Consider the following 27,800-nt stretch of genomic DNA (forward strand, 5'->3'; position numbering starts at 1 on the left):
GGTGAGGAGGCTTGCGTACCTCAGCGATACAGATAGCCGTACCGTAGGTGCAACCACAACGGTGGGGTATCTGTTGTGAAGCCAGACAAACGTGTGGTTCTTGAAGAGGTGCAGCAGCCTTTTCAGTAGTTGCAGGGGCAACAGTCTGGATGATTGACTGATCAGGCCTTGCAACATTAACCAAAACGGCCTTGCTGTGCTGGTACTGCGAACGGTTTAAAGCAAGGAGAAACTACAGCCATAATTTTTCCCGAGGGCAAGCAGCTCTACTGTATGGTTAATTATGATGGCGTCCTCTTGGGTAAAATATTCCGAAGGTAAAATAGTTCCCCATTCGGATCTCCGGGTGGGGACTACTCAGGAGGACGTCGTTATCAGGAGAAAGAAAACTGGCGTTCTACGGATCGGAGCGTGAAATGTCAGATCCCTTAATAGGGCAGGTAGGTTAGAAAATTTAAGAACAGAAATGGACAGGTTAGAGTTAGATTTAGTAGGAATAAGTGAAGTTCGGTGACAGGAGGAACAAGACTTTCGGTCAGGCGAATACAAGGTTATAAACACAAAGTCAAATAGGGGTAATGCAGGAGTAGGTTTAATAATGAATAAAAAAATAGAAATGCGGGTAAGCTACTACAAACAGCATAGTGAACGCATTATTGTGGCCAAGATAGACAAGAAGCCAATGCCTACTACAGTAGTATAGGTTTATATGTCAACTACCTCTGCAGATGACGAAGAAATTGAAGAAATGTATGATGAAATAAAAGAAATTATTCAGATAGTGAAGGGAGAAGAAATTTTAATAGTCATGGGTGACTGGAATTCGGTAGTAGGCCAAGGGAGACAAGGAGACGTAGTAGGTGAAAACGGATTGGGGGTAAGAAATGAAAGAGGAAGCCGCCTGGCAGAATTTTGCACAGAGCACAACTTAATCATAGCTAACACTTGATTCAAGAATCATAAAAGGAGGTTGTAAATGGAAGAAGCTGTGAGATACTGACACGTTTCAGATAGACTATATAATAGTAAGGCAGAGATTTAGGAACCAGGTTTTATATTGTAAGACATTTCCAGAGGCAGATGTGGACTCTGACCACAATCTATTGGTTATGAGCTGCATATTAAAACTGAAAAAACTGCAAAAAGGTGGGAATTTAAGGAGATGGGACCTGGATAAACTAAAAGAACCAGAGGTTGTACATAGTTTCAGGGGGAGCATCAGGGAGCAATTGACAGGACTGGGGGAAAGAAATACAGTAGAAGAAGAATGGGTAGCTTTGAGGGATGAAGTAGTGAAGGCAGCAGAGGATCAAGTAGGTAAAAAGACGAGGGCTAGTAGAAATCCTTGGGTAACAGAAGAAATATTGAATTTAATTAATGAAAGGAGAAAATATAAAAATGCAGTTAATGAAGCAGACAAAAAGGAATACAAACGTCTCAAAAATGAGATCGACAAGAAGTGCAAAATGGCTAAGTAGGGATGGCTAGAGGACAAATGTAAGTATGTAGAGGCTTATCGCACTAGGGGTAAAATAGATACAGCCTACAGGAAAATTAAAGAGACCTTTGGAGAAAAGAGAACCACTTGTATGAATATCAAGAGCTCAAATGGAAACACAGTTCTAAGGAAAGAAGAAAGGTGGAAGGAGTATATAGAGGGTCTATACAAGGGAGATGTATTTGAGGACAAAATAATGGAAATGGAAGAGGATATAGATGAAGATGAAATTGGAGATATGATACTGTGTGAAGAGTTTGACAGAGCACTGAAAGACCTGAGTCGAAATAAGGCCCCAGGAGTAGGTAACATTCCATTGGAACTACTGACAGCCTTGAGAGAGCCAGTCCTGACAAAACTCTACCATATGGTGACCAAGATGTATGAGACAGGCGAAATACCCTCAGACTTCAAGAAGAATATAATAATTCGAATCCCAAAGAAAACAGGTGTTGACAGATGTGAAAATTACCGGACAATCAGTCTAATAAGTCACGGATGCAAAATACTAACGCTTATTCTCTACAGCGAATGGAAAAACTGGTAGAAGCTCACCTCAGGGAAGATCAGTTTGGATTCCGTAGAAATCTTGGAACATGTGAGGCAATACTGACCCTAGGACTTATCTTAGAAGCTAGATTAAGGAAAGGCAAACCTACGTTTCTAGCATTTGTAGACTTAGAGAAAGCTTTTGACAATGTTGACTGGAATAGTCTCTTTCAAATTCTGAAGGTGGCAGGGGTAAAATACAGGGACCGAAAGGCTATTTACAATTTCTACAGAGAGCAGATGGTACTTATAAGAGTCAAAAGACACAAAAGGGAAGCAGTGGTTGGGAAGGGAGTGAGACAGGGTTGTAGCCTATCCCCGATGTTATTCAGTCTGTATATTGAGAAAACAGTGAAGGAAACAAAAGAAAAATTCGGAGTAGGTATTAAAAACCATGGCGAAGAAATAATAACCTTGAGGATCGCCGATGACATTGAAATTCTGTCAGAGACAGCAAAGAACCTGGAAGAGCAGTTGAATGGAATGGATAGCATCTTGAAAGGAGGATATAAGATGAACATCAACAAAAGCAAAACGAGGATAATGGAATGTAGTCGAATTAAGTCGGCAGAAGCTAAGGGTATTAGATTAGGAAATGGGACACTTAAAGTAGTAAAGGAGTTTTGCTATTTGGGGAGCAAAATAACTGATAATGGTCGAAGTAGAGAGGATATAAAATGTAGACTGGCAATGGCAAGGAAAGCGTTTGTGAAGAAGAGTAATTTGTTAACATCGAATATAGATTTAAGTGTCAGGAAGTCGTTTCTGAGTGTATTTGTACGGAGTGTAGCCACGTATGGAAGTGAAACATGGACGATAAATAGTTTGCACAAGAAGAGAATAGAGGCATTCGAAATGTGGTGCTACAGAAAATAGGATGGGTAGATCATATAACTAATGAGGAGGTATTGAATAGGATTGGGGAGAAGAGAAGTTTGTGGCACAACTTGACTAGAAGAAGGGACCGGTTGGTAGGACATGTTCTGAGGCATAAAGGTATCACCAATTTAGCATTGGAGGACAGCGTGGAGGGTAAAAACCGTAGAGGGAGACCAACCAGATTCAGAAGGATGTAGGTTGCAGTAAGCACTGGGAGATGAAGAAGCTTACACAGGATGGAGTAGCGTGGAGAGATGCATCAAACCAGTCTCTGGACTGAAGACCACAACAACAACAACATCCTTAACCGAATTAGAGGCATCCTCGAAGAAATGTTCATCCCTCAACAAGCTGGAAAGTCGTGTTGCAGTCAGATACTGAACCTCACTCAACGCATCTAATATGGTTTCGAACAGGTTAAGATAACAGAGTTGCATTTGTCTACCTAGCAGCTGCATACGACACTATTAATCACAGGAAGCCGCTGAGGAAAATTTACCAACTCACCAAGGATTACCAACTAACATCCCTTATTGGTACTCTCCTACAGAACTGAAGGTTCTAAATCTCTCTCCATTATAAGAAGAGCAGATGGCGCATAAGAAAGAATTGTTTACCTCAAGGCAGTGTGCTCACCCCTGTGCTCTTCAATGTTTTCAGTAATGATAAGCCTATAACGGAAAATTCCAGGCTTTTCATCAATGTTGACGATATTGCAGTGGCTGCTCGAGGACAGACATTTGAAGAAGTAGAGGAAAAGCTTACTTCTGCGCTAAGAACGCTTGACTCTTACTACAAAGCCAATCATCTAAAGACAAATTAGTTGTGCGAATTCCACTTGTAAAATAGGGACGCTCGGCGGGAACTTGATGTTATATGGCAAGGCAAGCAACGGGTGCACTGTTCAACACCAGTATGTTAGGGTGTTACCCTTGGAAGAACTCTGTCCTTCAGGAAACATTGCCAAAACGCCAGGCTGAAAGTTAGTTCACGGAATAACATCTTGAGGAAGCTCACATCCACTACCTCGGGAACAAGTCCTCCTGTCCTGAGAATTTCGGCTCTTGCTTTGTGTGTGTCTGCTGCAGAGTATGCTTCAGCTGTGTGGAGTGCATCCACTCACACCAAACAGGTTGATATTGCAATCAATGATACTGTCTTAATCTTGTAGGGATGTATGAAGCAAACTCCAGTCGATAAAATCCACCCGATTGTTGGAATAGCTCCCCCCACTACGAGGTGTATTCAAGTTCTAAAGCCTCCGATTTTTTTTCTCCGGACTGGATAGAGATAGAAACATGCGCATTGTTTTTAAAAATGAGGCCGCGTTCATTGTCAATAAGTCCCAGAGATGGCAGCACCGTACGGCAGATGGAATTTTAACGCCAGCGGCGAGAATGAGGTTTTAAATACTTAAAATGGCGACGTTTTCCTTACTTGAACAGCGTGCAATCATTCGTTGTCTGAATTTTTCGTGGTGTGAAGCCAATTGAAATTCATCAACAGTTGAAGGAGACATGTGGTGATGGAGTTATGGATGTGTCAAAAGTGCGTTCGTGGGTGCGACAGTTTAATGAAGGCAGAACATCGTGTGACAACAAACCGAAACAACCTCGGGCTCGCACAAGCCGGTCTGACGACATTATCGAGAAAGTGGAGAGAATTGTTTTGGGGGATCGCCAAATGACTGTTTAACAGATCACCTCCAGAGTTGGCATTTCTGTGGGTTCTGTGCACACAATCCTGCATGACGACCTGAAAATGCGAAAAGTGTCATCCAGGTGGGTGCCACGAATGGTGATGGATGACCACATGGCTGCCCGTGAAGCATGTTGCCAAGCAGTGTTGACGGGCAACGACAGCATGAATGGGACTGTCTTTTCGTCGGTTGTGACAATGGATGAGATGTGGATGCCATTTTTCAAGCCAGAAACAAAGCACCAGTAAGCTCAATGGAAGCACACAGATTCACCGCCGCCAAAAAAATGTTGGGTAACCGCCAGTGCTGAGAAAATGATGATGTCCATGTTCTGGGACAGCGAGGGCGTAATCCTTACACTATGGTAACAGGTGCATCCTACGAAAATCTTTTGAAGAACAAGTTCCTTCCTGCACTGCAAGGAAAACATCCGGGAAGGGCTGAGCGTGTGCTGTTTCACCATGACAACGACCCGCACATCGAGCCAACGTTACGCAACAGTTTCTTCGTGATAACAACTTAGAAGTGATTCCTCATGCTCCCTACTCAACTGACCTGGCTCCAAGTGACTTTTAGCTTTTTCCAACAATGAAAGACACTCTCCGTGGCCGCACATTTACCAGCTGTGCTGCTATTGCCTGAGCGATTTTCCAGTAGTCAAAACAAACACCTAAAGAAGCCTCCGCCGCTGCCATGGAATCATGGCGTCAGCGTTGTGAAAAATGTGTACGTCTGCAGGGCGATTACGTCGAGAAGTAACGCCAGTTTCATCGAATTCGGGTGAGTAGTTAATTAGAAAAAAAAATCGGAGGCCTTAGAACTTGAATGCTCCTCGTATTACACTATCTGGCCTTCAAAATTGCTACACCACGAAGATGACGTGCTACAGACGCGAAATTTAACCGACAGGAAGAAGATGCTGTGATATGCAAATCATTAGCTTTTCAGAGCATTCACACAAGGGTGGCGCCAGTAGCGATAACTACAACGTACTCACATGAGGAAAGTTTCCAACCGATTTCTCATACACAAACAGCAGTTGACCGGCGTTGCCTGGTGAAACGTTGTGGTGATGCCTCGTGTAAGAGGAGAAAGGCATACCATCACGTTTCCGAATTTGATAAAGCTCGGATAGTAGCCTATCGCGATTGCGGATTATCGCATCGCGACATTGCTGCTCGCGTTGGTTGATGTCCAATGACTGTTAGCAGAATATGGAATCGGTGGGTTCAATAGGGTAATACGGAACGCCGTGCTGGATTAGCAGTCGAGATGACAGGCATCTTATCCCCATGGCTGTAACGGATCGTGCAGCCACGTCTCGATCCCTGGGTCAAGAGATGGGGACGTTTGCAAGACAACAACAATCTGCACGAACTGTTCGACGACATTTGCAGCAGCATGGACTATCAGCTCAGAGACTACGGCTGCGGTTACCCTTGAGGCTGCGTCACAGACAGGAGTGCCTGCGATGGTGTACTCAACGACGAACCTGGGTGCACGAATGGCAAAATGTCATTTTTTCGGATGAATCCAGGTTCTGTTTACAGCATCATGATGGTCGAATCCGTTTTTGGCGACATCGCGGTGAACGCACATTGGAAGCGCGTATTCGTCATCGCCATACTGGCGTATCACCCGGCGTGATGGTATGGGATGCCATTGGTCACCTCTTGTTCACTATGACGGCACTTTGAAGAGTAGACGTTACATTTCAGATGTATTACGACCCGCCGGCCGCGGTGGTCTCGCAGTTCTAGGCGCGCAGTCCGGAACCGCACGACTGCTACGTTCGCAGGTTCGAATCCTGCCTCGGGCATGGATGTGTGTGATGTCCTTAGGTTAGTTAGGTTTAAGTAGTAGTAAGTTCTAGGGGACTGATGACCACAGCTGTTAAGTCCCATACTGCTCATAGCCATTTGTTACGACCCGCGGCTCTACCCTTCAATCGATCCCTGCGAAACCCTACATTTCAGCAGGATAATAAACGACCGCATGTTGCACGTTCTGTACGGGCCTTTCTGAATACAGAAAATGTTCGACCGCTGCCCTCGCCAGCACATACTCCAGATCTCTCATGAACTGAAAACATCTGGTCAATGGTGGCCGAGCAACTGGCTCGTCACAATACGCCAGTCACTACTCTTGATGAACTGAGGTATCGTGTTGAAGCTGATGGGCAACTATACCTGTACACGCCATCCAAGCTCTGTTTGACTCAATGCCCAGGCGTACCAAGGTCGTTATTACGGCCAGAGGTGGTTGTTCTGGGTACTGATTTCTCAGGATCTATGCACCCAAATTGCGTGAAAATGTAATCACATCCCAGTTCTAGTATAATATATTTGTCCAATGTAAACCCGTTTATCATCTGCGTTTCTTCTTGGTGTAGAAGGGATATAGCTGCTGATGTAGAGAGGGCTAAGCAAACTTATGATCTCCAACGTTCACTGCCTGATCCTCAGGTTGTAGACCGACGACTATAGTCGAAAAAGAGCTTCTTCGCCAGGACTCAGCCACTAGAGGCAACACCACAGTCTAACCGCGTCACTGATACCATCTGATACCCCTGTAAAGGAAATGACTTGCCCTTCCCTATTTGGAAATCGATCTATCGTCTTAGGGTGGGAGTTCCTCTTTGCAGGACTAACATGCGAAAATGGGGCACTCATCCAGCTGATGGAGATACATCCTCCAAGTGTGGAATAACACAAGGCCCGGCCCACCTGCTAATCTCTCCTCTACTTGAACACCCATGCACAACACAGGACCTGATCGAGGGAAACAACAGGGCCATCGGAGCTGCTACCTTCTGGAAATGCTGACTAGACACGTAAATGGATGAATTATCATCAGAAAAACTGCAACACGAAGCAAGTACCAGAACATCTAAATATTTACCCAAGAGGTTAATTCAAGCACTTTCTAACCTGACCTGATCACGGACTTGGTTTTACTCGGGGTACAAATGTAATGTATTGCGAATACATAGAAAGAAGGATCCTTTATTGTATGATTATATGATAGCGGAACAAACACTGGTAGTAGTTTCTTCTGTAAAATATCATAAAAAATTAATTGTTGGTAAGGTGGGTACCAGGTTGCGATTCATTGGGAGAGTCCTTAGAAAATGTAGTCCATCAACAAAGGAGGTGACTTTCAAAACACTCGTTCGACCTATACTTGAGTATTGCTCATTAGTGTGGGATCCGTACCAGATCGGGTTGACGGAGGAGATACAGAAGATCCAAAGAAGAGCGGCGCGTTTCGTCACGGGGTTATTTGGTAAGAGTGATAGCGTTACGGAGATGTTTAGCAAATTCAAGTGGCAGACTCTGCAAGAGAGGCTCTCTGTATCGCTGTGTAGCTTGCTCGCCAGGTTTCAAGAGGGTGTGTTTCTGGATGAGGTATCGAATATATTGCTTCCCCCTACTTATACCTCCCGAGGAGATCACGAATGTAAAATTAGAGAGATTAGAGCGCGCACGGAGGCTTTCAGACAGTTGTTCTTCCCGCGAACCATACGCGACTGGAACAAGAAAGGGAGGTGATGACAGTGGCACGTAAATTGCCCTCCGCCATACACCGTTGGGTGGCTTGCGGAGTATAAATGTAGATGTACGACACATGGGTCACTGTCCACGGGCGAAGCGTTTGCTTCTGCGTAATAGTATTGGGGAAACTCATGAGTGGGATGTAAAAAAGCCAGTATCTCAGTAGACAGGCCGCATACAGGCCGCCCACATCCTCAGTCGAAAATAACTCTAACCACAGACTGGTGTGATGTATACTGCTGTAAGTTATTTTGGAGGTAAGACTGTTTGCACCAGTGCAATCGAACACAGACTGCCCTGCAGAGCTGGAAGTATCCTGTAACTTATTGATTATTTTTCCGTTAGGGAAAACTTGATTTCAGGCATGCAACAGAACGTGAAATTTCGACATCCAGAGCAGTTCGCTAATGACCAGCAGTTTCACAGGAAAGCACATGGGATATAACACAACATTACACCATTTGGAACAGCTTTCAGCGAATTTAAACTAATTATTGTTTTTCCTTTCCAAACATTAATCTTTGATGCCTAAATTACCTACAGGCAGTAAGAAAAACGCAGACTTCATATGCAGTTGGGTAATGTAATAAATCCAATGGCGACAAGTGAAAATTTGTGACAGACGGGGACTCCCTCTTAACGCGAGCGGTCGCCATAACCACTTCGGCTATCCGAGCACGCTTCCCTTTTCCCCTTTCAGCCCAAATCTTCAACTTGTCTCACACTACACATGCACCTGACGGCGAATGGTGAGGGCTTCAGTCCGGAAACGTACTACATCTGAACTATTGCAGAAACCAGGTGAAGCTGCGAACAATGAGGGTAAAGGACAGTAGACACTGTGCGTGTGGTGTGTGACAAGTTGAGAATCTGGGCTAGAAGGGAAGTGCGCTGAAGCAGCCGAAGCCATTGAGGCGATCAAGGTAAATTAAATCCAGGTTTTATTCTCGGTCTGGCACAATTTTTCACTTGTCGCCAGTGAGTCACTAACTGTTGCCACCTAGAATAACTCCGAAAGCATGGTAGTAGCTGAAAGGTGTGTGGGATAAATCTTGCATGGGATCACAGGGCCCATAATATGACGTTGGTTTTCTGTTTCCAGGCGGGTCGCGTCAGAGAAATGGTCAACTTTTTTTTTTTTTTTTTTAGTGGGATGCTATAGTTTGGTACTTAATTTGTGATAGCCGTTATCGAGACGAATCCAATGAGGCGTAACAGTAAGTTCTTTGAAGGTCAACAGAGATAAAAAAGATGGCATGAACATCCATTTGCAGAAGGTGTCCGAAATGATCACCATTGGTAACAATGCACTGCTGCAATCTTCTTATCATGGATTGAGTGGTATTCCTTATCACTTCGGCACTTACCGAAGCACATGCTCTGAAAATTCTCTCTCGTATATCGTGCAAATATTAAATATTAGCGGAATACTGCGTATCCATCTAACGTGCCACTGACATGTAAACATCATTCGACGGGTTCGTAATACGACACTAATAGGAACGGAAAGACTAGTAACATCAAATCAAGAGAATGTGAATGATGTATTTCTTCGAAGGACAAGTCGATATGCGTCTCATTTACGAAGAATGCCAACGAAATTTAGTGAAAGCTAGAGACTTATACGCTCAAAGAAATCATCTACGTAGTGACCGCACACGTCGTATATTTAAATATGTGTATGATAAATTGGGAACAACTGGATCTTTAACGCATCGGAAACATATACGGCAAAGGAAAGGTACTAACGAGGAAACTGAAACTGGTACTCTAGCCACTGTTGTTTGAGACCCATATGTTAGTTCGCGTCAAATCACAAGGGAATCTCGCATGAGCCAGAGTAGTGTTGTTCGCTTTCTGCATCGCCATAAATATCACCCTTACCACATCAGTCTCAATCAAGAATTAACAGGTACAGGTTGTATGCGTCGCATTAAATTCTGCCGATGGGCTCAACTTCAAATATAGAGAGATGGCACATTTATTAATATGATTTGATTCACTGACGAGGCTACATTCACGAACCATGGAAATGTTAATCTGCATAACATGCAATATTGGACAACTAAAAATCCATGTTGACTGCGCCAAGTTGCACACCATAAACCGAGGTCGGCGAATCTATGGTGTGGATTCTGGGAGACAGAATTATAGGCCCATATTTCATTGAAGGAAATCTTAATGGTAGGAAGTACACCACATTCCAGCAAGAAACATTAGGCCTGTTATTGGAAGAAATACCTTTAGGAACAAGGAACAGAATGTTGTATCAACACGAAGGGTGTCCGGCAAATTTTTTGCTGATGGCTGAAAATGAGTAGCAGAGACAATTCCCAAATCGTTGGATTGGACGCAGGTGAGATATGTCATGGCCGACTCGGTCGGCATACTTGACGCTTCTGGACTTTTTAGACGGGATTCGTAACAGACATTGTTCATAAAGACGTTCCAACTACACCTGAAGATATGCGAGAGAGAATTATCAGAGCATGTGCATCGATAAGTGCCGCTGTGTTAAGGAATACCACTCAATCCATGTTAAGAAGATTGCAGCACTGCATTGATACCAATGGTCATCACTTTGAACACCTTCTGTAAATGGAAGTTCATGCCACCTTTGTGATCTCGTTGACCTTCGAAGACCTTACTGTTACGCATGATCGGATTCCTCTCGACAGCCGCTATCAGAAAATAAGTACCCAAATTTAGCACACCACTTTAAAAAACGAAGTTGATCTTCGCATCTCTGACGCGGAACTCACCTAGCAACAAAAAAAAACGCCATATAATGGCCCCCATTGTCCCTTGCAACATTGTCCCACATACTTTTCACTTGTTATCATACTTTCGGAGTTATTCTCGGTGGCAATAGTTAGTGACTCACCCTATATAAACAGGGTGGTCCACTGATCGTGGCTGGGCCAAATATCTCTCAAAATAAGCGTCAAACGAAAATCTACAAAGAATGAAACTTGTCTGGCTTGAAAGGGGAAACCAGACTGCGCTGTGTTTGGCCACTAGATAGCGCTGCCATAGGTCAAACGGATATCAACTGCGTTTTGTTAAATAGGAACCCCCATTTTTTTTACATAGTATAGTACGTAAATAAATATGAATTTCTTAGTTGGACCACTTTTCTCGCTTTGTGATAGATGGCACTGTATTAGTCACACACATATGGCTCACAATTTTAGTCGAACAGTTGGTAACACGTTTTTTAAATTAAAATACAGAACGTAGGTACGTTTGAACATTTTATTTCGGTTGTTCCAATGTGAACTTATCATTTCTGAGAACGCATGTTGTTACAGCTTGGTTACCTGTAAATACCACATTAACGCAATAAATGCTCAAAATGATGTCCGTCAACCTCAATGCATTCCGTAATGTTCGCACATGCACTGACAATGCGCTGACACATTTTGTCAGGCGTTGTCGGTGGATCACGAAAGCAAATATCTTTCAACTTTCCCCAGAGGAAGAAATCCGGGGATGTCATATCCGGTGAACGTGCGTGCCATGGTATGGTGCTTCGACGATGAATCCACCTGTCATGAAATATGCTATTCAAAACCACTTCAGCCGCACGCGAGCTATGTGCCGGACATCCATCATGTTCGAAGTACATCGCCATTCTGTCATGCAGTGAAACATCCTGTAGTAACATGGGTAGAACATTACGTAGGAAATCATTATTCATTGCACCATTTAGATTGCCATCGATAAAATGGGGACCAGTTATCCTTCCTCCCATAATGCCGCGCCATACATTAACCCGCCAAGGTCGCTGACGTGCCACTAGTCGCAGGCATCGTGGATTACTGTTGCCCAATAGTGCATATTATGCCGGTTTACGTTACCGCTGTTGGTGAATGACTTTTCGTCGCTAAATAGAAAGTGTGCAAAACATCTGTAATTGTCCCGTAATTTCTCTTGTGCCCAGTGGCAGAACTGTACACGACGTTCACGTTCGTCGCCATGCAATTCCTGGCCCATACAAATATGGTACGGGTGCATTCGATGTCGATGTAGCATTATCAACACCGACGTTTTTGAGATTCCCGATTCTCGCGTAATTTGTCTGCTACTTATGTGCGGATTAGCCGCGACAGCAGATAAAACACCTACTTGGGCATCATCATTTGTTGCAGGTCGTTCTTGACGTTTGACATGTGGCCGAACACTTCCTGTTTCCTTAAATAACGTAACTATGCGGCGAACGGTCCGGACACTTGGATGATGTCGTCCAGGTTACCGAGCAGTATACATATCACACGTCCGTTAGGCATTTTGATCACAATAGCCATACATCAACACGATATCGACCTTTTCCGCAATTGGTAATCGGTCGATTTCAACACGGGTAATGTATCACGAAGCAAATACCGTCCGCACCTTTCGTAATGTTACGTGATACTAGGTACTTGTACGTTTGTGACTACTACAGCACCATCTATCACAAAGCGAAAAAGTGGTCAAACTAAAACATTCATATTTCTTTACGCACTACACGAATACGCAATAAAAAAGGGGGTTCCTATTTTTAAAAAAAACGCAGTTGATATCCGTTTGACCAAAGGCAACGCCATCTAGTGTGCCAATCATAGTGCCATCTGGTTTCCCCATTCAAGCTACGCGAGTTTCGTTCTTTGTAGTTCTTTCATTTGATTCTTATTTTGTGTGATATTTGGCCCATTCACTATCAATGGTCCAACCTGTATACAGGGTGAGTCAAGAGGAAAGGTACATGCTTTGAGGGCATATGTAAACGAAAAATATCATGTGGACGCATGCCCTTTTCCGAATGGTTTCCGAGATAGAACAGACTTAATATCACTTTTGTACGTTTTTCTTGAATAACTCGAAAGCCGCACACTCCAGCGAAAACGCGTCGCGGTACCAAATTAAACTATATTAAAATTCCTACAGAGTAGGTCCTAATCGTTTGTTTCTCTAGAGATAATGGTTTGTGTGATGAGTGCGCGAGGACGTTGAAAAATTCATTCGTAGCGCATGCGCTGTAACACATAGTTATATAGGCCAATTTGAGGTAGTTTCCCGACTTGAAAGGCCACAAGTGTCGTGTATCAAACTATTCGTCTCAACTTGCTCTATACTACTGTGTTACATTGATAGTACAGAAAATAAATAACAATTAATATTAAATGTGTTCTATCTCAGAAGCCATTCGGAGCAGGATATAAAGTCAATATGAAGCTTTTTATTCAGTATCACTAATACTATCAATCCTCAAAGAATATATATATATATATGCCTTTTGGACATTTCGAAAAGAACAGGCGCCACGCATGTAATAATATAAATCATTTACTCATTTACTACTTCAGTTCTTTACAGCTGTCCATTTAATTTGAATGTCATTTGAGCTGCGAGAGGTTTTGGCTCGCTAGTCCGCTGCGCTCACCTCGAAGTTGTAGACGGAGGGGAACACCTTGAGGCTGCTGGTGTCCTGCAGGCGCAGCTCGTCGATGCCCTCGAGCCCGCGTGTCGGCAGCTGCGTCACCGCCGTCTCCGACAGGTCGCTGCCGACACACAGGGCGTCCGCTGCTGCAACTCTCCCCACACATGTACTCACTCGCTAGCCACAGACTCTCTGGCAGAAGTTTCCATGGGATGAAATCATGTAATTGATCAATAAACCTTACTGACAAGGCAAAAAGTAGTTCTTTGTTTGTTTCATTTAGAGACATTAAAAGCGTTAACTGTGTACATAACGCCCTGCGAGCAAAGCAGCACGTCTTCTTTGTTCCGTTTATTTGGCATTTTCCTAAGAAATAGTTGACTGATTAACCGACGTATCCATCTAGAACAAATCTCACCCTCTCTCTGACACAGTAACATCTTTAAGCCCAACTCCTGACAGAAATTTGCCATGGAAAGCACACTTCCTCAGGAACCAAAACAAAGCCTGAAACAGACTAATATTGGATTGTTGCATAAGTTCGTGGGGTATTTCCGTAAGTTTAATAAGCGCAACGGATACACATAAAATAAGCTTAAGTCACCAGTAGTACACTACTGGCCATTAAAATCGCTACACCAAGAAGAAATGCAGATGGTAAACCGGTATTCATTGGACAAATAATTTATACTAGAAATTACATGTGATTACATTTTCACGCAATTTGGGTGCAGAGAAACTGAGAAATCAGTACACTGAACAAACACATCTGGCCGGCCTGAGAATCGAGTCAAACAGAGCTTGGATGGCGTGTACAGGTACAGCTGTCCATGCAGATTCAACACGATACCACAGTTTATCAAGAGTAGTGACTGGCGTATTGTGATGAGTCAGTTGCTCGGCCACCATTAAATAGACGTTTTCAGTTGGTCAGAGACCTGGAGAATGTGCTGGCCAGGGCAACAGTCGAACATTTTCTGTATCCACAAACGCCCGTACAGGACCAGCAGCATGCGGTCGTGCATTATCCTGCTGAAATGTAGGATTTCGCAGGGATCGAATGACGGGTAGAGCCAGGTGTCGTAACACATCAGAAATGTAACGTCCACTGTTCAAAGTGCCGTCAATGCAAACAAGAGGTGACCGAGACGTGTAACCAATGTCACCCTATACCATCACGCCGGTTGATACGCTTCCAATGAGCGTTCACCGCTATGTCGCCAAACACGGATACCGCCATCATAATGCTTAAACAGAACATGGATTCGTCCGAAAAAATGACGTTTAGCCGTTCGTGCATCCAGGTTCGTCCTTCAGTAGACCATCGCAGGCGCTCCTGTCTGTGATGCAGCGTCAAGGGTAACCGCAGCAATGGTCCCGGGGTGATAGTCCATGCTGCTGCAGACGTCGTCAAACTGTTCGTGCAGATGGTTGTCGCCTTGCAAACGTCCCCATCTGTTGACTCAGGGATCGAGACATGGCTGCACGATCCGTTACATCCATGCGGATAAGATGCCTGTCATCTAGACTGCTAGTGATACGAGGCCTTTGGGATCCAGCACGGCGTTCCGTATTACTCTTTTGAACCCACCGATTCCATACTCAGTTAACAGTCATTGGATCTCGACCAACGCGAACAGCAATGTCGCGATACGACAAACCGAGATAAGCTACAATACGACATTTATCAAAGTCGGAAACGTGATGATACCCATTTCTCTTCCTTACACGAGGCATCACAACAACATCTCACCAGGCAACGCCTGGTGAAATGTTGTTGTGATGCCTCGTGTCAGCACTTTGTAGGTGTCGCCACCGGCGCCACCATTGTGTTAATGCTCTGAAAAGCTAATCATTTGCATATCACAGTATCTTCTTCCTGTCGGTTAAATTTCTCGTCTGTAGGACGTCATCTTCGTGGTGGAGCAATTTTAGTGGCCAGTGTGTATTCTTCTTCAGTATTTACATCAGTTTTCCAAGGCTGGGGGGACTTTTCGATTTCGCGACTTTTGGAATCACATGGTTTTGAGGTGAAGAACTCGTCGAGTCACGTTCGGAGAGAATTTTCATCGAGAAAGATAGGGAACGGAAAAGGTGAAAATCTGAGAGAGCAAGATCAGGTGAATAAGATATGTCTAGCAGAAAAGAGGTGGTCGCTGCCGTGGAGTAGCATCACTCCATGCAGTCTTCCTGGTCGTAGTTCTTGGATTCCGCCTGCCAGACAACTCAGTTGTCAATAAATGTCAGCAGTGTTGGTTTCACCTCAGGGCAGCAGTTCGTACTAGGCCACAATGTTGCTGTTTCACCAAATGCATAACATCATCTTTTGTGGACGCGCACAGGCCTTAGTATGGGGAGATGCTACATTGTTTGGGCTCACTTACTCCTTTCTTTTCCTTGCATTCGCGTAAAGACAACATTTCTCATCATCAATAACGGTACAGGATTGGAGTGGTCCGTGTTGTTCACGAGCTAATCGATGACGAGCAAGAAGAGATGCACGTATGGCCATCTGATGATTTTTTATGATCTTGGCTTGTGGTAGACGAGACCAAGATTTCAACTAGCCTTCCACGACCAGGGAACGAGTGCCAAAGCGCTCAGCCTTGGTCCTCAGTTCCCCCACATTCACACCATGTTGTCTTACTGGGAAAAGAGGGAAGAGGGGCAAGCTGTGAACGCACCACATTTACGAGATAGTGCAGGTGCACTGCATACTACTTGGTTCTATATTTCACATTTCTCAACAACGCAGGTCAAAAATAAAACCATTTTCCGTATTACTGAATTATTTTTGGAGCTTGGAAGACATAATATAATCTTAATCTGGTACAAACTGCCGGCATACACACAGACACAGACATTTTCACTCAGTTTGACACTCAAGTTGTCGCGTAAGAGCGATTTAATTAATTTCACAATCGACGAATGATCTTTCACACTGACATACAGATGGAAATATAGTAGCACTTTTGCAGCCTCATTATGAAGACACGGAAGCTCTACATGAGGAATGCAATTTAGATGTTCTGGACAGTTATAACGCAAAAAGAGTTGTGATTAAATCTCGATTTACCTTGCAGATCAGTCAGTACATTTGCACATGTAAGGGAGTTATTTCAACTAAAACGGCAAAAAATGTCAGAAACAGCTCAGGAACAGATGTTTGTTTGACATTGTCCTCAGAATCTTTATAAAATTAAAATTGTAATTGTTTCAGGGCCACAATGAAGTCTTTAAACCTCACGTTTACATCAAAGCCAGTGAGCTTATGGAACTGAACTATCTGTGTGAGAATGTGTCTCTTCTACTACACTATATTATTGTTAAATGCATCCACATGAAATAAAAAAGAAGCAACCTTGCAATGTCTTAAGGTGGGCAGTGTGCAGTGAAGTCCACTTAAAATTCGAGGTATGGCTCAATTCCGGATGTTATAATTTTCGTTCCTGCTCTCCTTTCTTCCTTTATAGATTCAACAACAGCGAGTTTTAAATCGAAAAATCATTCCTGGCATGCCTATTGACTTAACCAATGAACTTTTCAGTAATGTTTGAAGTCTCCATACTCATTCCATTCAGTTCCAATGAAAATTGCTGCAACTGTCAGTGGAATAATGTGTGTGACTATTCATGCCATCAATTTCTTCACGTGCTCCACTCCTGCAAATTTAGTACAAAGCACTTTTTGATGAACAGAACACTGAATCCCTTCTGTCGATCGTTGTTTTTTGCTCGTTCATTGACAACAAAATCTTTAAACTCCTTCTGCATGGTAACGTAATGTCGTTTTATATCTAAAACACATATGGGTGGAAAGGAACAAAAATGTATTTCCCACAGTGCGTGAATTCTCTCCAGTTGTTCTGTGCCGAAGTTTTAAATGTCCCCTAGGTGATTTTAATTTTCTTACACGAAGCTTCAAAATTAATTTATTAAGAGTAAATGTAAGACTGCAACTATCGTTAGATGATACAGCCAACAAAAGCATGTTAGTTGCCTACACATACTCTGGAGAAAAACTACATAATCGACTACAATCTGCTTCTCCTCTTTGTTGAACATGTCAGTACTTTTCAGTAATAGAATATTTTTTTCTGTGTGGTAACCGTAATGGGTGCACTGTTGCTGTTACGTCAATGGTAAATGTCAAAAGGCCAGGTATGTTACTGGCTGCCCAAGTCATTGGTTTACTACAGATGACACAAGTGAAGCGTGAATTTTCTGCTGTCCCCCCCCTCCCCCCCCCCCCCCCCCCCCCCCCCTGTTGCGCGCGCGCTCACACACACACACACACACACACACATACACACACACACACACACATACTTAGAGGATCTGGACCATATCAGAACTCACATGCGACGTAGGTGATTGAGACCGACGAAAGCATCCATGTCGAGATGAGAAAGGGCCCTGTTACCTTTGAGACTCCTGTAATTGTAAGACATAGCAGCGTTAGACTAAGAGTATAGCATTGTTTCAAGAACTCAGGATGAAGTAAGCTTACTCACAGAGTGGCAATGTGCGATCCCCAGAAAGCCTCAGCTTCCACCGCCTCCAGGGCGTTGTAATTGAGCAACCTGAGAACAGTAAAACCAATAACATATCAGTCATCCATCGCCTTGTGTTACAGTACTTTCTCATATTCATTAGTCCTCACCTGAGAACTGGGTTTCACTAAGACAAGACAATTAGATAAGTTGTAGCATGGAAGGCTTTTCAAATGTGTTCATGAATGAAATAAAATTAAATTCATCAATTTTTCCAAGTCTTTTTCCGTTATCAGGTTATAAGAACTGATGACGAGGATGGATATTATTGTAAAACACTGGATGACGTTAAAAAAAAGTATTATTTGTGTAGGAAGTCGATTTAGGAATCTTCGTACCATTCAGCAATGGTGAACACACGTAACGTTTCAAAATACGGCTCACTGCATTCCATAAATTTCTATTAAATCCTCGTACGACACATTTTTAAATGTGGAAATGTGAATCGCTGTTTTACCTCAATTCAACGAGTCTATGAAAATCCAAGCAATGAGCTTAAGATCCAAATGGGGGAGATAGCAAAATTTGCGTTTTCCAAACTTTTTGATTTTACATTAATTGCACAGTCGCCTGAGTGATTCCCAATACTACAGTCAGCAGTTCAGTCACAATAGTAAAGTTACCTCACCCCTAAGAAAGCTACGTAAACACATCAATATCTTGTGTCGAAATGATTGCAGATTAAGGAAAACGATACCATATACTGCAGCAGCATAAGTCTGAGTTGTTCAAATAACGTACTTGCAAAAACAAGAAAAAAAGCTAAGCAAGTGAGGTTTGTAACAAACGTTTGGTATACAAACGTATTTCCAGATACAAGAAAAAAGTTCAACACGAGGGGGATTTAACAAACGTGTACGTTTTTCGACTAAATTTCTGTCGTATTACTGGGACTACTTTTAGGCAACCGTCAACTATGTTTTTGGTAAACTAGTATTATTACCATAAATCAGCTACAAGGTACTAATGATCCAACATGGGTAAAGGAATAAAGCAACGGTGTTAGTAGACTTTGGTTATTATTTTGAAACAGCATTGTTACTGCACAAGAAAGCTTCTTAATGATCACAGCCCATACAATAAAGCATCATTCACAGAGTACTTAAGGTGAAATGAAAGGCCCCGAAACCACTCTCAGAATTACATCGATGTATACTAAATTTGCAACACCAACATTTTGCTTTCTGTGCGCGCACTTTACACTACAGAAAATACGTGGTTAAATTTGTATGTCAGTTGGGGACAAATTTTAGTAAACCTTTGACAGTAACAACGCCCTTAACCTGGCTAGACATGGCATGGACAAGAGCTTGGATGACAGATAAGGATATATCATTCCATTGGGCTTCAACGTCATACGAGAAAGTTTTTTTGTCTATCTGGAATGTTTTTTTTTAATTACCTGTTTGCGTTGTGTAATGGTATGAGCTGCAATAGCAACGCGTACAACTTATCAACAAAATTTTCATTTACATCACAACGTAAAATATTTGATATATGACATAGTACGTAAATTTTGCTGGTAAGTAACATAGGCTACTCCTTCAACTATTACAGTGAAATCTAATTCTGATTCACGAAGTAGCAAAATAATGGTTCAAATGGCTCTGAGCACTATGGGACTTAACATCTATGGTCATCAGTCCCCTAGAACTTAGAACTGCTTAAACCTAACTAAACTTAGGACATCACACAACACCAAGCCGTCACGAGGCAGAGAAAATCCCTGTCCCCGCCGGGAATTGAACCCGGGAATCTGGGCGTGGGAAGCGAGAACGCTACCGCACGACCACGAGATGCGGGCACAGCACGTGCAATATGTGGTCTTGCGTTATCCTGTTAAAAGATAACACGGAGAACCCAAAAAAGGACAAAGCCATAGGCGTCTACTCGTTAGAAAAGTAGTGCCTGCTGTCAAAATAGGCATGTCATTCCATCACCCCACGTGCTGGCCCTCTGTAAAGAAGAAAAATGCATTGCTTACGTTCGTGCTACTCAGAGCCTCCACAAACGGATAAATCCGTCGTGATGCTGTAAATAAAACAGAGACTCTTCTGCAAAGATCACGTGGTGCAAAGCTAGTGTTACCTCTAGGCGCATCGCCTCTGGTGTGCCTCTCTCTGGCATCGCAAATAGGGAAGCCGCAGGAATGTTCGTCGTGCTCGCAGTCCAGATACCAATGCACTGTATGTGTAGATACTTGTCTTGCTACGAACAAGACCATTTACTGCTAGCATGGCACGTGATGTGACTGAACGATTACGCATAATGTCTGCTCCCTCTGTCGCTACTCGCGTGGCGCCGTTGAGATCTTCTGCATCATGGCTCTCCAGAAATCATCAGCTCCATATTGGCAGGGTACTCGTGGAACCGCAGTCAGCACGAGACCCAGTATTGCGGAACGATAATTTGCAGTAGACATCTTTAATCCTACCGTCTCCCTGCAGTTGCGCTGAAATACTTATCATTTGTACATCAAAGCCAGTAGTACATTTCAGTACCGTTCTAAGGCTTTGCATACTCCTCAATAGCGTTACGATTTGAGTGACCAGCAGTGTACAAATGAGCACTAGAAGTGTAAGCTCTACCTGGCTCCAAGACTTAGGACTCAAGTGTTTTCAAGAAACTCCGAACAACCTCAAACACGGCTACATTTCAAGAAAAGCAACACTGAAGTTCTATATTTACAGAAATTTTAATCATTATATAGACATGGTGCGGACAGTAGACAGCGCGACGATTACCTTTTTCGAAACATGACCTGGAAACTGAGAAATAAAAACTGACCAACATAATCACAAGACTTATTTCTAGCCATTGCTCACATCGTCGTACTATTGCCTAAATTTCGCTGTTAGTCACTTCACTCAGACGGAAATGTAAGCGGTCTCTTTGGTGCTTGTGGGGAATCATCTCTCCGACCTTCCCACTTCCCCTTCCACGCCGATCGTTGCCAACAAGCCACACACGATTCCTAGTACATATATTGAAAACAGTTTACATCACAGCTACATGCAAGTCATAGCGCACATATTGTAGCTCGTATGTGCCAATTGATGGATCTCTTGTCTACTCTTTAGGCTCTTTGTCATTTACTGAATTACGATACGTCAGTTCCCGTGTCGGACCATTATTATCTATGTACTTTGACGTTTTTCTGAATCATTACGGTTTCTTTAATACGACTTTCACACCCTTGTTTCCTCTTTTTCATGTGGTATCACTCACCCATGAACATGGTTCGAAAGTCAGATTAAGAATAATTTTCAGCATGGTTAGTCTCGGTCCCAACTGAGCTACGGTAAAACAGGAGTCAATACTTAGAAATTAAATTAAACTGTTATAATATAAAGTCCACACAGGGACCTAGTTATACGCTTCCATATTAACACAGTCGTTACATTTCTTTCCGATTTCGGACATAGAGGGAAGCCTTCAGTGGTTTACCTTACTTCTATATCTAAACAGGTAAGAATAATATGTCTGAAATTTGCGCATGTTTGGCATTTTATGTATATGTGTCCGTCTTTACCTGACTCATTACTATGGAGAAACCAACTGATTGTTAACACTTAACAGTATAGTTATAAATATAAAGTAGAACTAGACGTATAAAAATTAATCTAACTCATAATGATTGAAAGATGTACTTACGATATTTTAGAACAACAAATTATCATGTGTGAAAGTGACAACAATGTGAAAATAATTAATATTCATGGTACTTTTTTGTACTGTCATTTGGTCTTGCGGATAAGAAAATTCCGTTGAAAAGGGGAATAGAAAAAGAAGTACAGCAAACAAGATCAATATAACGAGATATCATGATTATTTATTCTCCCACGTTTTCGCCTTTAAACATTTATGAAAAAAAGGGTAATGGTAACTCTAGAACAAGAACAAGGGTATACAATGGAAGCTCGGGTAATCTACGAACTCATGCAATCTACGAACGCATGCCAAAAATTTGATGATTCAGTCTTGTTCTGGAGAGCCTAAATTTGTAACATGCACGCAATACACGGTTTAAATTACATTCATTACTTTCCTTCTGGAATACAACTATTTTGGCTTGTGGCTCCACACACGTAGCGTGCCTTCACTTACATTTGTTCGGCTTTCAGCTTGATCCACCGTCTGCCAATCCTTTTAATTTTGTTGTTGTCCAAATCCCTGAAACAGAAAACAGAAAAACCGTACTAAAATATGAGCAATGGCCCACCAATAAAAAATGTGTCTCGATGATCTTTTCATTGGTTAAAGGTAAGCGTTAGAGAAGGGCTGAAATTGGATTCAATACTCGTAAATCAAATTGAAGAATATAAAGACGAATATAGCGTGATTTCAACAGGATAAAATATGGTAATACTGACAGCCTCACAAAATGGTATAACGGGAGATTCTTAATGAGTAGTATGGTAAGATAAATGACTTACAGTGAACAGTTCAGCGATACGAATATTCTAATAAGAACGTAAACCAACCAAAGACCAACAACTACAACTCAGGTACACATTCCGACCAGACAAACAGAAAAATGACGATATTGTAAAAGTAAGCGAGAGGATAGGACACTTAATTTAGTACTAAACGGGAGAAGAACTTGTAGTAATCATGATGGAATCCTATGGTAGGGAAATGAGCAAACATTAGAGTCTCACATCCCAACTATGACAACGCAATTAGTTATAGAGCACAGAATGGGACTCGGTACTAACGGGAAAGGAAACATCTATTAAAGGGAGCCATCTTGGTTTTCATATCCATAAACTCAATGTAACCACTGAAATTAAAATCTCGATGGTCAGATGGGGGCTTAGGTCACCGCCCTTGTATAGTGTATGAAGTGTCTTAATCTTTGCACCTCCACGCTTGATACTGGGGCACTGAGCACAAGGAAAAGTTACAGGATAGAAAGTGGCAACGAAAGTGGAGGAAGATGATACAAGCAAGATTTGAGAAAAATCAAAACATCTTTAGAGGATTTGCCACGTGAAAAAAATATGTCAGTACTATAAGTGATGTTGAGTAAAATGTTTGAAATCCTGTAAACAATCTCTCTCTGCTGTAGAAAGAGGCGTGTGATCTACTGTACGATGAAGAACAGTAAATATAAATGCCAAATAGAGAAGTCCTCATCAGAAAAGACGTAAGGCATGGATTAGGGATGCAGTAGTTATCAATGCTGTTCACTGTATATATGTGAGAATTAATGAAGAAAATAAAAAACGGTTAGGAATTGGGATTAACATTCAGCCTGTAGAGACCGAAAGATACGCTGATGATATTGCTATCCTCTGTTAATGTGACAAACATGTAGAAGGGAATGAAGAGTACTGATAACCTACACCTGGAGCAGCGCATTGTATGAAAATTAACCGTAGCTTGTGGGGAAACTATAGACGAAGAGAATATTATTGGAACATTATGTGTACTGATATAAAATGAGGAGCTGAAGAATTTGTTACGGGACAGGAAATATTAGCTGGCCACTTAATTCCCTTCAGAAAACCTATCACTCAAAACAAATTAAATTATATATTTTATTTTTGATGATGAATTTCGTGCATTGAATTAGACGCACTTACCAGTATTTTTGCTCTCATATAGAATCCCTGATAATATACGTATGATTTTGGCATCTCATTAACTATTTAACTAGTTTACGAAGCTGTTGCTGTAAGTGTAACCGGTTATAAGGATGGTGATGAGATTTCTAAGGCCTCATTTAGCTGTATACGAAACTCTCTGATCACTTCACTAAAACTAAGGGCATAATCGTATCGTTGCTCCTTTTCTGCTTTGTGTAAACGTATAAAATTCTCTATTTTTAAACTTCTCGTTAGGTTAGAGTCTTTGTGATAGGAGTATGGACAAGGTTGGATGTAAGTGCAAAACATTATTACCGCAGTTATAACTGCGTAGGCTTAACTCTGCATTGGCGACATAAGCGTGTCGCAGCCGTGTACTCACACCATGTGCATGATGTCGGACGTCTGGAGATCGTCCAGCAGAGGAGCAGCTTGCAGCCCGGTGTGGACGATCCGCCTGCACATAAAACACATGATACATGTTGGCCACTGCTGTTAGACCGAAGCCAAATTCTGGTCGCTCCATTATAAACATCCTTTTGTGGACGCAAGAAACCTACAAACAAATTTTAGCACAGAATGAAAGAAAAATCACCTGTCCATTAAAACTGCAACACTGTGAATGTGGCAGTCAACAGATTCAAGTGTAACGGGAAAAATTATGTAACATGTAATGCCCTTTTACATTCTGTGTGTAAGGAAATCTTACACACCAGTTATGTTATTCATAATTCGCATTTCAATGTCGTTCGTTTGTGAGAAGACTGTCGTAGATCTCGTGTAAGGAGGAGAAACGTCTAGGAGCAAGTGTCGAAATTCTGCAGCGAAAGGATCGTTGCCTGTGTGGTTGATCGTTCTGAGATATTTCTGTTCCTGTCTGTCGTAATCCCACGGATGTCTTCTGAGTATGACATCGGTAGGTTGAGGAGGGTCATACTAATGGCCATGCAGGCTGCCAGCGGTCCCATGCGGCTAACGTCCGAGAGTTGTATTGTTCACAAGGAGGTGCAGGATAGTACAGTTAGATGAAGTACCATAAGTTTAGGAAATAGGCTTATATACAGGGTGAAAAGTCTTTAAACCGACAAACTCTGGGAGGTGGTAGGGGACAGTAAAACAAATATTTTTCCCTAATGTCGTTTTTTCCTATAAGGATTATTTAAACCGATTGAGGCTGTATTGAGCTCATAATTTGTTAGAGGCCGTATTACGATCTTCAGTTGAAGGCAATTGCTGTCCACCAGTGTAGTAGTTCATTGTCTCTGTTTACTAATGGAGTGAGTTCACTGATATGGTTGGTGCGTACTACGTAGCGCACCACAACGGACGAGCTGCACAGCGGGTTTATCAACAACAATATCCGAATCACCGTATCCCGCATCATACGACCTTTGCTGCTGTGTACCAACGTCTGCGTGAGACCGGGTCATTTAGCAGAGTACCTGGACAGAAACGCCGTCGCACGGTAAGAACGCTGCAATTTGAGGAAGCTGTCTTGCAGCATGTGAAGATGGATCCTTCAATCAGCACTCGTGCAATTGCACGCTACATGGGGACGAATCAGACGAATGTAGGAACAGTCCTTCGAGAGCAATTGTTACGTCCATTTCACTTACAGCGTGTCCACAACCTGGAACCAGTTGATTATCCACCCACAGCACAGTTTTCGCAGTGGTACCTGGAACAGTGTGAAATGCATCCTGCATTTCCATCTTCTGTGTTGTTTACCGATGAAGCAACGTTCGGGCGTGATGGAGTCTTCAACACGCACAATTCGCATGTTTGGAGTGAGGATAACCCACATGCCACAGTTACTAATGCTCATCAAGTGTGGTTCTTCGGTAATGTTTGGGTCGGTGTTGTCGATGACTCATTGGGCAGTATCTGCTACCTAGGCCATTAAATGGCAGGCACTATTATACTTTTCTCGCCAGAGCGTTGACAGAATTGCTGGAAAACGTCCCGCTCCCTACAAGAAAACGCATGTGGTTCCAACATGACGGGGCGCCGGCACATCTTAGTCGTCTTGTGCGTCGATTCCTGGACCAACGGTTCCCAGAAACGTGTATTGGCAGAGTTGATCCTGTACCATGTTCTGGTCGATCGTCAGATATGTCCCCTCTGGACTTTTTTGTGTGGTGAGAGATGAGCAACCTTGTTTAGACAACCCCTTTTGCATCAGAAGAGAATCTTGTTGCCCGGATAGTAGCAGCAGCAGGAACAATTCAGGACACTCCCGGGGTTTTTGCCCATGTCAGACAGAACATGATCCGACGGTGTAACCTTTGTTTACGTGTGAATGGAGGTGTTTTTGAAAATCTACTGTAATTGAAATTGGGTTGTATTAATGTGTTGTCTCTTGGTCTTAAAAATGGAAAAGTGTTTGTTGGTTTAATTAATTTGCCGCCAGCGAAATCTTCGGCAACCGGTTTGAATACTCCTCATAGGGAAAAATGACATTAGGGAAACCTCCTAGAGTTTGTCGGTTAAAATACTTTTCACCGTGTATATCAAGTGGATTCTGCACACCGGACAGTGTGGTAACATCTAGAGCATTGCGATGTGTTAATTATAGGGCAATCGTTGCAGTTTCCATTGATACGGCAACAGATAGCGGGGATTGCCAATGGGGCACCGAAACAATAGACACTGAAATGACACGAAGTAATTTTTTTAGGCGATTTCCAACTTTGCATACAACATCACGACGCACGTATACAGATATGGAGGCCATGAGGAGGAGGCACTCAAACAAACAAACAGCCTTGAAGGCCCAACGGTACCGAACGGCCGTCGTGTCAGTCTCAGCCCTTAGACACCGGATGTGGATACGGACGGGCATGTGGTCAGCATACTGCTCGCCCGGCCCTTGTCAGTCTTCATGACTGACAGCGCTGTTGCTCAATCAAGTACCTACTCAATTGGCCTCACAAGGGCTGAGTGCACCCTGCTTGCCAACAGCTCTCGGCAAACCCAGACGGCGACCAATCCAAGTGGTATCCAAGTCCGACACGCTTAACTTCACTGATCTGGCGGGAACCAGTGTTACCAGTGCGGCAAGGCAGTTTGGCCTCAGGAGGATGCATTCGTAATTCTGAATTGGTTCCAGCCTATGGAGGGCCGGTTTTGAGGTGCCTTTGAGTGACACAACATGATCATCTCTTCTTCGCGTCTCTTACATTTCCCATCATTGGCTGTGGCCTATCGTCGAGGTCTCTTTAACGTTTATCTTTCATAAGATAACGTGAGACTGTTGGTTACCTGTTCATTCTAACCTACCTAGATTCCAAATCTTTTACACACCGAAAAGACTCTGATAATGGGTTGCCGAGAGACTGGTATGCCACCACTTACCAGATACTACGGATAATGTAATGTTATGCAGTAGAAGCATCATGGAATGACGGAAGTACCCATAGTAGTCAGCGACCTAGAGCCTATGTTTCTGCGAGAGCGCGCAGTTCTGTTACTAAATTTCATACCGTGTGTATCAGAAAACTATCTACAACTTCAGTCATGTGTTTTTCCTACTATATAATTATATACAGAATGTGACAAGTATATGTATGCACACCAATGTGTTCCCGGCCGGAGTGGTCGAGCGGTTCTAGGCGCTTCAGTCAGGAAGCGCGCGACCGCTACGATCGCAGGTTCGAATACTGCCTCGGCCATGGATGTGTGTGATGTCCTTAGGTTAGTTAGGTTTAAGTAGTTCTAAATTCTGGGGAACTGATGGCCTCAGAAGTTAAGTCCCATAGTGCTCAGTCCCACTTGAACCATTTTGAACCAGTGTGTTGATTGTTTCTTCTCTCCACAAACACATCACTAATTTTATGACCTGATGTGTCCTGCGTGGCTATACCTGGACCGTGAAGTGAACAATACCTGGCAGTATAGACTTCTCATTCAGCGACGCTTCAACATCTGACCTGCTCCACAGGGAACAGTAAGTATTAATTGCTACGCACAATAGCATATAATCATGTAATGTTGCTCAGTACACCGTCCTTAGAGTTGTAATTTTAATAATCAGCAGTGTACGAATAGGGAGACACA

General features: G+C 42.9%; 1 protein-coding gene across 1 annotated transcript in view; it reads right to left on the bottom strand.

The window, feature by feature from the left end:
* Window positions 1–27,800, bottom strand: part of LOC126267153 (follicle-stimulating hormone receptor-like) — a 1,045,286-nt gene that overhangs the window by 142,902 nt on the left and 874,584 nt on the right. The window contains exons 6-10 of the mRNA XM_049972091.1: window positions 24,127–24,201; window positions 22,261–22,326; window positions 18,115–18,183; window positions 17,960–18,034; window positions 13,605–13,722 (exon numbers count right to left, since the gene is read on the bottom strand). Of these exons, the coding sequence (XP_049828048.1) occupies window positions 13,605–13,722; window positions 17,960–18,034; window positions 18,115–18,183; window positions 22,261–22,326; window positions 24,127–24,201 (403 nt within the window). The remainder of the gene's footprint in view (window positions 1–13,604; window positions 13,723–17,959; window positions 18,035–18,114; window positions 18,184–22,260; window positions 22,327–24,126; window positions 24,202–27,800) is intronic.

Source organism: Schistocerca gregaria, chromosome 4, assembly GCF_023897955.1.
Source record: "Schistocerca gregaria isolate iqSchGreg1 chromosome 4, iqSchGreg1.2, whole genome shotgun sequence".
Classification (NCBI taxonomy): Eukaryota; Metazoa; Arthropoda; class Insecta; order Orthoptera; family Acrididae; genus Schistocerca; species Schistocerca gregaria.